Source organism: Myxocyprinus asiaticus, chromosome 3 (assembly GCF_019703515.2).
Source record: "Myxocyprinus asiaticus isolate MX2 ecotype Aquarium Trade chromosome 3, UBuf_Myxa_2, whole genome shotgun sequence".
Classification (NCBI taxonomy): Eukaryota; Metazoa; Chordata; class Actinopteri; order Cypriniformes; family Catostomidae; genus Myxocyprinus; species Myxocyprinus asiaticus.
Window position 1 is genome coordinate 33128505 of NC_059346.1, and position 10239 is coordinate 33138743.

At 36.6% G+C, this 10239-nt stretch overlaps 2 protein-coding genes across 5 annotated transcripts in view; one reads left to right on the top strand and one right to left on the bottom strand.

Annotated features, from left to right (window-relative positions):
- Positions 1-9673, top strand: part of LOC127427795 (spectrin beta chain, non-erythrocytic 1-like) — a 123532-nt gene extending 113859 nt beyond the window's left edge. For 2 of the 4 annotated variants that reach the window (XM_051675577.1, XM_051675583.1), the window contains 9 exons: positions 350-434; positions 607-803; positions 898-1013; positions 2905-2980; positions 3433-3546; positions 5379-5560; positions 5813-5986; positions 6103-6145; positions 6271-9673. In XM_051675577.1, coding sequence (XP_051531537.1) covers positions 350-434; positions 607-803; positions 898-1013; positions 2905-2980; positions 3433-3546; positions 5379-5560; positions 5813-5986; positions 6103-6145; positions 6271-6480 — 1197 coding nt within the window. In that variant the 3' untranslated portion in view covers positions 6481-9673. The remainder of the gene's footprint in view (positions 1-349; positions 435-606; positions 804-897; positions 1014-2904; positions 2981-3432; positions 3547-5378; positions 5561-5812; positions 5987-6102; positions 6146-6270) is intronic. The other 2 variants (XM_051675587.1, XM_051675596.1) reach the window with 1 other exon arrangement.
- LOC127427940 (mucin-5AC-like) overlaps positions 1-10239 on the bottom strand; it is a 184695-nt gene that overhangs the window by 133466 nt on the left and 40990 nt on the right. The window lies entirely within an intron of this gene.

The following is a 10239-nucleotide window of genomic DNA, read 5'->3' on the forward strand; positions in this document are numbered from 1 at the left end:
TTTAAACAGTAGTCACTACATGTTCACAGACACACACAAGAACTTTCGGATTGCGAGAAATGAGGGGAAAGCAAAGAATATGATGCCAATTCTGCTTGGTGCAGGTTTTAATCAATTTGTAATGTTTTAATTTTTATTTTTTTATAATTTATTTCACTTATTTCATGTGTCGGGTAGGTAATACGTTTAAGTAACGGGCTCGGCAGTTGGGGCATTGGGACTGATGGATATCGCAATATAAAAAATTTTTAAATATCGTTTAAATATTTCTTGCATATCGCCCAGCCCTAATGTACGTACACACACACACTGAGGTAATGTCTTATGTTGGATGTCTGTAATTTTCTAGATTCAAGAGAAATTGGATCAGCTTCAGGCCAGACACACTGAAATTAATCAGAAGTGGCAAGAAAAAATGGACCACTTACAGATCGGTGAGTATGTGGGAGTAAGCTTATTTCTGTTTCTAGTGGCATACTAAGGAGGTATACATCAAAGCTAGTAGTTTCAGATGTAGAAAAAATGCATATTTGATTAAATTGTTTGACTGTGTGTCGTATCCTTTCTATATGTGAATCCTCATACTCTATCCAACCTGTGTGTTAGTTATGGAGGTGTTACAGTTTAGCAGGGATGCATCCATGGCTGAGTCATGGCTGGCTGGGCAGGAGCCCTTGGTCAGGGCAGCAGAACTGGGCTCTAATGTAGACGAGGTTGAGAGTCTTATCAAACGCCACGAAGCCTTTGAAAAACTGGCAGCAGGCTGGGAAGAACGCTTCACACTTCTAGAAAAGCTCACCACGGTTTGTTAAATACACACCCACACATATAAAAATGCATTCATAGCATCATTCGTCTTTTAATTTTCTTGCTCTTTCATTTTATTTTCTCTGTCAGCTGGAGGAACAGGAGATTCAAAGAAGAAGGGAAGAAGAAGAGAGAGCCCGGCGACCACCCACACCTCCCCCTGTAGAGGAAGTGGTACAGTCAGAGTGGAATGATTCTGCTGCAAGGTATACAAATATCTATTCAACTAGAGCAGTATTTCCCAACCCTTTTTTTTTGTTTGTTTTTTTAGATGTACCCTCAAAGCCACATCAGTAAGGCTCTGATTTTCCACTTCATCGACTACAAACCAGACATAATGTAGCATTATATTAGCATTAAAATTATTAAAGTGTCCATTATTACGATGATTCACTTTTAAAATTAAAACAGTTGATACTGCAAATGGAAAAACTTGCAGAAAGTTTACAGAAAGACTCACAAGTAGCTTCCTTTCCCTTTACACCTGAGCTTGTTTGCCTTTCAGTTTTGACTGTTCTAGGGGCTTTCATGGAGAATCCTTCTCTGAGAAAGACATGCAGGAATAGACTGGCCATCGGAACCAACGGGACTTTTCCGAGTCGAGTAGTACTAATATCTCAGCTCTATAGGTCAATACAATGCAAGTGAATGGTGGCCAGAACATTGAAGGTCCAAAAAGCAGCATAAAAGTAATCCATATGTAGGCCTGTCGTGATTATTAAATAATTGTCTGATCATGGTTATTTGAGAGAACTGCGATTATTGTGCACTTCAAATTCCAATGCCCAAATAAGGGAATTTTAAGCAAATATATGAATGCCATCAACGGCATGTTGTGTGTCATTCAGTTGAACTCTGGGCATTGGTCAGCCACACCGCGGACATTATACTCGATGCAGCCGCTTGTTCGCGAAGGTTCGTGCACAAAGTAACAATCTAACCGTCCTCATAACCCATCCTCCCATCGCACCGCGAAACGATCAAGAGTGAGACGCTTGCCCCACTCTTATTTTTTAAGTGTGAAACACCACAAGACAAATACTCACAGTGTGACGAAACGGCACTACCTGATTATACTGCACAGCGTGTCTGCCGGCCGCAGCGTGAGAACAGAGCGGGACCTGTCTCTCTAACCCACACAGCGCTGATGAACCCGTTCTGTGCTCGCAGCTTGTTGTCCAGTGATAAACACAGCACGAGTCACGTGACTCATTTGAATTCGTCGAGTCGCGTTTCCCATTTGAATTCTGTTATACACCCGTATGAAATGGGAACCTGTAGAAACTGTGGTGTTTTGGCATAAATGCTGTACATATTTATAATACTTTGTTAATAATAAATTATTATTATAATTAAATGAAATATTATATATTTAGGGAACATAAGTCACATATGGAAATTGTTTTTATAATTTCTAAATGTGTTTAGGATACTGTTTTTCTCCTCTGTTAATACAGTATGTTCAGTTCTAATCGAGGAAAAGGTCAATTTAATAATAAAGAGCTGGATGAAAGATCAATGTAAGTAAAGAAGTCCAACTGTTAGAATGTTTGAACAGAGCCCTAGATAAATTAGATAGAGATATTACTGTTGTTAATATCAGTCAATTTACATCTGTATCCCAACTCAGAATCAATGCTTTACTGTCAAATGTACATTCGATGTGACCAAAATATGCAATGTTAATAGTTTTGACTCCATTTGCAATTTAATAATAACCACACCCTCCAGCCCTGAAGATATAACAGTGAATTTATTTCAATTGAAATCCAGATGGGACATTTGAATTGAACTTTTAATTGCGATTAATCATGTTTAGTTAGGCCTAAGTCAGAATTTAAGTCAGAATCTGCTTTGAAATTATGTGTATTGTGAAAAGCACTTTTCAAATTAAATGGAAATATTTAGAATTTTTAATAAAAAAGGAATTACTGAACTTAACCAGGGAATGGTCATTTTTTTTTTTTTCCCCATTCACGTCTACCTCTAACCTTTTATACTTGTTAGTTTATCTCACCTTCTCTTTGTTTAACCTTGTAACTCTCTGTTCTTACTCTGCGTTTACATGTTTATGTTTCCCAATTGCTTCTCTTTAAGGACGAGTCTGGACCAAACGACATTGAACCAGTCAGTATCTGTCAATGGTATCAACAGTGACCAGGACACATCACAGGTCAGACATGATCCACTCTCAGTTTTCTTTGAATTCTGTATTCACAATTGATCCAGTTCTGCCTTTCATAAAGACATTTTACATTTAGATGTTAGTATGCAGACATGGTTTTACAATTCACATTACAACACAAATCAAAGTCCGTTCTCAAGTGTGCTGTCTTGTCAGTAAGTTCTTGTATGTTCAGTGTCCTTTCCTTGTTCCTCTCAGTTTTTTCTGTTGATATAAATGTCCTGACGTAAGATTAATCTAACTTGTCAGTCCGTGAATAAACTCGGAGTATGTCTGTGGGGAGAATGTTGCAACAAACAAAGTGAGCAGTATGTTTTCGTAGTCTAATTGTGTGGATGTCTTTTTAAATGTCAGAAAAATCTTTCAACTCACACAAGTACTAATTCTAGCATACACACTCACGTGTTAACACATATTCTTGTGACATCTCTTATCTGCAGTCATTATTGGTCTCAGTATCTGAACTCAAGAAACCTGAACCTAAACCAGAGACTAAACCTCGGTCTAACCCAGTTTCTAAGCCTGTGCCTAAACCACACAAGGCACAGGAGCGTGTGAGTACTAACCCCATAGCACCAGCCTTTAGCCGTAGTGTAGCATCGCTGCCCCATCGCTGCTTGTGCTTAACAACCCAACTGCTTGGCAGCATGGCGGCAGCTATACCACACCTGCTAGAGGACCAGATCTCAGCTGTGTTGCTTTCTATTGCTGTCAATGGATGGTTTTGTGCTTGCTCTGTATGTTTTTCTTCTATTTGGCTACTGTACATTTTTTAACTTGGAAAATATTTTTTTGCTTATGCCTGAGCTTCAACATCAGTGTTTGGGATGCACTTTATCACAGTTTCCAAATTCCAATCAAATTTCTAAGTGCTGTTGTTAATTAGCAACGTTTTCTCTGTAGTAAAATTGTTTTGTTGTTTGTAGCCAGCGGACATGTCTTTGTATTGTAGCAAGTGTGAGTCTGTCAGGATTGTTGGGGTGCATCACTACAACTGAACTAATATTCCCTACTAATCCAACTCTCACATACAGAATTTCATTTCTTTCTTTCCCCCCTTCAGTCTTATCGGATTTTACATTTTTCTAAGGCTAGTAGCTTTTTGTTTCAAACAACTGTTTTTTTTTTCTAATGTTGTATGAACGTGCTTGTCTTAGAATACAAATAGGTTGGGAACCTGTAGGCAGATGTGTCCCAGTGTCTTGTGGCAGTGTTATTTCATTATTACACCCACATTACCTTAGTTCTTTTTTTCTCCATACTGCCCCCAGTTTGTCCTCAACATGTGTTGATGATGCATTTTTTTTTTTTTTTATGATGTTTGTCTATGAGTGTGCTTTTGCTTTGCTTTGTATGCATGTACATATTGTGCTTATTGAGTTTGGATTTTCATTTAGATAGGCTCATTATTTGAGATGACAAAAAAGAGGGAAGAATGTATTGTTTGTATTTCAGTCACGGTTTATATATCAAAATTCAGTTTGTCACAAAAAGCCCTTCCTTTCTTTTCTTTCTTTCTATTTTCTCTTTCTTTCTCTCTTTTCTCTTTTTCTTTCTTTCTATATTTCTTTATATCTTTCTTTTCTTTCTATTTTTTCTTTTTCTCTTTCGTTCTTTTTCTCTTCTCTTTTTCTTTTTCTTTTTCTTTCTTTCTATATTTCTTTATATCTTTCTTTCGTTCTTTTTTCTGTTTTTTCTTTCTTTTCTCTTTTGTTCTTTCTGTCTTGTCTTTCTTTTGTCCTTTTCTTTTTCTTTCTTCTCTTTCTTTCTGTCTTGTCTTTCTTTTGTCCTCTTTTCTTTTTCTTCTCTTTCTTTCATCCTCTTTTCTTTCTTTCTAAATGTATTTCTATCTCTTTTCTCTTTCTGTCTTGTCTTTCTTTTGTCCTCTTTTCTTTTTTTCTTTCTTCCTCTTCTTTCTCTTTTTTCTTTCTAAATTTATTTATTTCTATATTTTCTCTTTCTATCTTTCTGTCTTGTCTTTCTTTTCTTTTTCTTTCTGTCTTTTGTCCTCTTTCTGTTTTCTTTTTTCTTTCTATATTTTTATATTTTCTTTCTCTTTCTTTTCTCTTTCTTTCTGTTTTGTCTGTCTTTTTTCTTATCTTTCCTTTCACAAAATAAGGTAACAAGTTATTTTGAGAGATAGAATATACACGTATATTATTAAAAAATATATTATCACCTGTCAATTAATATATAACATTCAGAATGTTTATTGAATGTAACGTAGTAAACAAGTTACACAGGCACTGATCAAATAGGCCTTTAATGAATAACTGTAGTATTTAACAGCACAGAAGAGACCTTAGTGACATAAGCACTATTTTAGAAGTCTCCTAATTAAGTGTCCTGTTTAAAACTCTAATTGTAGCATGTTTTGGTCAACCAGGGATCAGAATCCGAGTCTGTAAACGGTCCTGGTCGTGACAGTGGTCTGGACTCGGCATCACGGCAAGACCCTTCAGCAACACTGCCAGGGCGAGGAGGGGCAGAGGCAGGCACAGAAGCAATGGAGGGCATGCTCTGCAGGAAACAGGAAATGGAATCGCACAGCAAAAAAGCAGCCACCAGGTGAGACAGGAAGTAGATAAACTATCTTTTTTTTTGTTTCATCAGAAGAATAATCCAAAAACTTTTAACAACAGTACAACCTATTGAAGAGACCAAAGTTTATTCCTCACAGCCTCGTTGTCATTCCGGTCACAAATTAAAAATGGCGAATGTGAATAAAGTCCACTGGAGTGTTACTGAGACAGTGTGTAATTAAAAAGGCATTACTAAGATGTTATAGACTTATGGTGTTCTCTTTCTGTGCATTTTAAGATCGTGGCAGAATGTGTATTGTGTATTACGTAAAGGCAGTATGGGCTTCTATAAGGACAACAAGAGTGCCTCTAATGGAATCCCCTACCATGGAGAAGTTCCCATCAGTCTCACTGAGGCTGTCTGTGAGGTTGCCCATGACTACAAGAAGAGGAAACATGTATTTAAACTTCGGTGAGAAAGAGATGGGGGAAATAATAGTTTCATCAGTATTTTAAAAAACTGCAAATATCCTAAATAACAAAGTTCTTTAAAAATCTAGCATGTGACCAGTATTTTAATTTTTACAGGCTTGGAGATGGAAAAGAGTTCTTGTTTCAAGCAAAGGATGAGGTAAGTTTTAAATGGAAAAAACAAGATTCCTCACCAGTTTCTGTATAATTTTTTTTATAAAAAGTTTTAGTAAAACATGTTCCTGGCATACTTTCACATTGTGATACAATCGTTCTCACCCTCAGGCTGAAATGAGTTCATGGATTCGATCAATCCAGTCATCCATGTCATCCGGCGAACGTTCACCGGGTGGCACACGGGGTCTGAGTCGGGCAATGACTATGCCACCCATCTCTCCCAGCTCAGGCGAGGCAGGAGAAGTGACCATGCGCAACAAAGATGGCAAAGAGAGAGACCGTGAGAAACGCTTTAGTTTCTTTGGCAAGAAGAAATAAGCACCCAAATATGCCACAGATCTCCACAACGAGCGAAACAAGAGATGGAAGTTTGTCAACACTCAAAAGAAACTGAAAATGTTAGAAAAGGGGAAGCAAACTTGCATGTCACAATGTGATACATTTTATGTTCTTTTTCTTCAACTACATTTTTTAAATTCTTCTCATTTCACACAAGGATCTTGTTCAATCTCGCCTCCTAGCTTTCGTGACACTTTTGGCCCGAGGTGTTGTAAATCCACAGAGTGAGCCCTGTTAATTGGGCTTCTCTGGAGAAGAGGAAGTGACATTTCTGACTAAGACCACTCCCAGACCAAGAGCCAATGCAGTAGAAGTTTTGTGAAAGTTCAGTTCATACCTTTTAATTTTATTAGTTTCCTTTTCACATTTTTTCACAATAATTTTAGCTGTGAGCTAGATAGCTACTGTAATGTTTGAAAGATCAAGAGTGCTATTTTGTTGTTTTCCCCTGATTATTTCCTTTTTTTGTCTTCTCACTTTCTTTGTGAAGGACCACAATCCTTTTTTTGGTATTGTTATAACGAAAGATTTAATTGTTATTGCTAAAAAAAAAATGTTTGGCTGTTGCGTTTGAGCCCATTTAAAATCAAATAATGAAAAAAAATTGTAAGTATAGTTGGTATGAGTCATGTTCAGAGAGGACAAAGCAAAAAATGCCACGAGTCAAAGGTTTGTGCTGGTCTTTTTCCTTTCAACTACATGCTCTTCTAACTGACAATTTTTGGTGGTGTTAATTTTTCTAGACATGACTGTGCTGAATGCTTTTTTTATTTTTATAATAGTTCTTTTTGGCTTGCAAGTTTAAGAGTAAAAAAAACAAAAAAAACAAAAAAAAAATTCACTATTTATAATGGTTTTAGTTTTATTTTATCTTAGAGCTCAGTTTCTCTGTTCTCACTCATTTCGATTGATACTTGGAGATGTATACTTTCTCATTGTGTGACTGTTTCATATTTTCCCTTAACCTCATCTCTTGTTGAAAAGACAGTGTTTGTGGTGAAAACTGGAATTTGATGTGTGATGCTGTGGTTTGGACTTTGGTTTTACTCTTGCACTAAAACAAACAGACACAACACAAGAATCACTTGAACAAGCCAACATTACAATTACAAAGAATTGTGAGAAGGGGCATATATTTTTTCCCCCTCTTTTTTTGTTGGTTTGATTTGAATATGTAGTTGACCAAGTTTCATATTAAAGGTTTCTTGGGATTGATTCTCAGGCGTCGGTTTTACCATTCACACACAGGTGTACACGCACATGCTTTTCTCCCTCTTAACCCTACACTTGACAAAATTTTGCAGGGATTAGCCTCTTTTCTGATAGCTGAAATTGGGATTAGTGTCAGTGATGCTCTTGAGGTTGATGCTGCATTTTTAGGTGTGTATGTAGGTGTGTGTGTGTGTGTGTATGTATGTGTGTGTATATACATACACACACACACACACACACACACACAAAGAAAACGGTCGCTTTCATGTTTATTGGTTGTGAATGTGCTCAAAAACTCTGAATGAGAAACAACATTACTTGGATGTTCTAAATGTGGACCAAATCGATACCCCCCCCAAATGGAATTTGACATTTTTACAGCATACATGTATAAACTGCTGGTTTTATACTTGAGGGGCAGGTGGGAATTATCTCCTGGTAACTGTAAGTAACTAGGCAGGATCCATGGCAATCTACCGGACATGATTTCAAATATACAATCTGCAGTTATACAAGAGCATGGCGTGTTGGTTACAAATGTACCAACTGTGGCATGAAATCGGTATTTTTGTAGGATAAAGATTTTTCTGCCCATGATTGTAAGAAAGCTTGCCTTTGTGTGTTAATGTGTTAGGGTGAGGTATTTTGACGTCATACAATTAAGCCCCTTCCTCTGAGATGAGTAGGGTATTAAGCAATGTACATTCTTATGTCATGATCCATTTTAATCATCTTTTTTTTTCTCTCTCTCTCTCTCTCTCTCTCTCTATGGAGACTTATTTATTTTTATTTTTTTTGCTGTTACATTTGATGTGAAGCAAAATGATACAGACTCCCTATTAAACCTGGTCCAGCCCACTGAAACAGCCGATTACCATCTTTCCAGTTTTCAGTGATTGGAGAATGTACCAAAACAAATTTGCTGTTCTGTCCAGTGAAGTTAAATGTGATTCTGATAAGATCAGAAAGGCATCTTATCAGATCTGATGTTCTCCAGCATAAAGGATAAAAGCGCAAGTTGTAGACTAGTGATTTTGCTCGTGGAACTCAGTTGTAGGATTCGTTAAGCTGGAGCCTACATACAGATAAGTTTGAGACTGTGTGCTGTTGAAATTAGTAACTGCTACTCTTTGTTTCCTGAGATCAGTTCCAAAATGCATTAGGTTAAAGTTCATACCTCTCTTATTGATGCTGTTGATATATATATATATATTTTTTTTTTTCCCCCATTACATTTCTCTTTGTCACAAAGCTCTAGTCTTTCTTTCTTCACCCTCAACTTTATAAAACACTGTCCAGTGGGGATGGTTTTACCCCAGTTTGGTTAGATTTTCAGTTACATTGTGGCATATGAGTGAATCTAGATAAATGAGTAGGTTTATGTGACTTTCAATGGACTGGTTAGGGAAATGTTAATGTAAATGGAGAATGAAAGATCATTTATTAACAATACATTAATACAGTCAGTTTTAAGGGGAAACTCATCTCTCAGTAGAAGTGTGGCCTCAGAGAGCTGAGTGTTAGATTAGATCAAATCTGTTTTTAAGCATCATTTCCCCCTCATCAAGTAATGGTATATTTTGGAACATTTTAATGCGTCTTCAAAAATAATCCCACCAAATTCATTTAAGGAACATTTATTAAAGAAAGCAGATTCCATTACTTTGACTTTGAGTTGTTAATATCACTACTATTATCTGTTATTATTATTATTGTTGTTGTTATTATAATAAAACTCATTATTAATATTACTATTATTAATACTACTACTACTGTTGCACCTCGTGTAAAACTGCAGCCTATTCCTGCTGAGTTTCTCGTCTGTAATACCAAACCCCACCACTTGGGGGCAAGTGTGCTGTGGAGCATTTTTCGTTACTGATATAAACAAGAAATACTTGTTTGTTGACTTGTGTATCTACATCTAATATTAGGAATAAAAACATGGTTTGAAAAGAAATGTGTGGCATTCTTATTGTATAAATCCAGAATAGCTGTTAGCTGCTACAAGAGATAGACTATTTCACAGCAAGAATATTTACTAAATACATGTCAGAGACTGCCGTTGTCCATTATTTGATCATCATCAGTATGCTTAGCCATGCCTTTTAAATAGCTTCCTTTCCCATGTCAAAGCAATTCTTTTTTTTTCTGTCTACGGGTCATTAACTTTGACCTTAACTCATGCACATCTATTCAATTTACCAAATGTCTAAAGAATAACCAACTTGCATCAAATGTTAATCTGATCCTTCTCTCTCTTTCTTTCTCCTTCCCACCTGTCCCTCCACTTGAAACAACAGTAACTGACCTCAGTTCGTTGTGCTCACAGCTGTCAACTATGAACCGTTATTTTCTGCAACAATCAGTCAATTGCAAATGATGGCAAAGCACTTTATAAATGTCATACCTTTTCTGGAAATGTCTTTGTGGTTTTAAAGGGATAGTTCACCCAAAAATGAAAATTCATCATTTATTCACCCTCATGCCATTCCAGATGTGTTTGACTTTCTTTTTTCTGCTGAA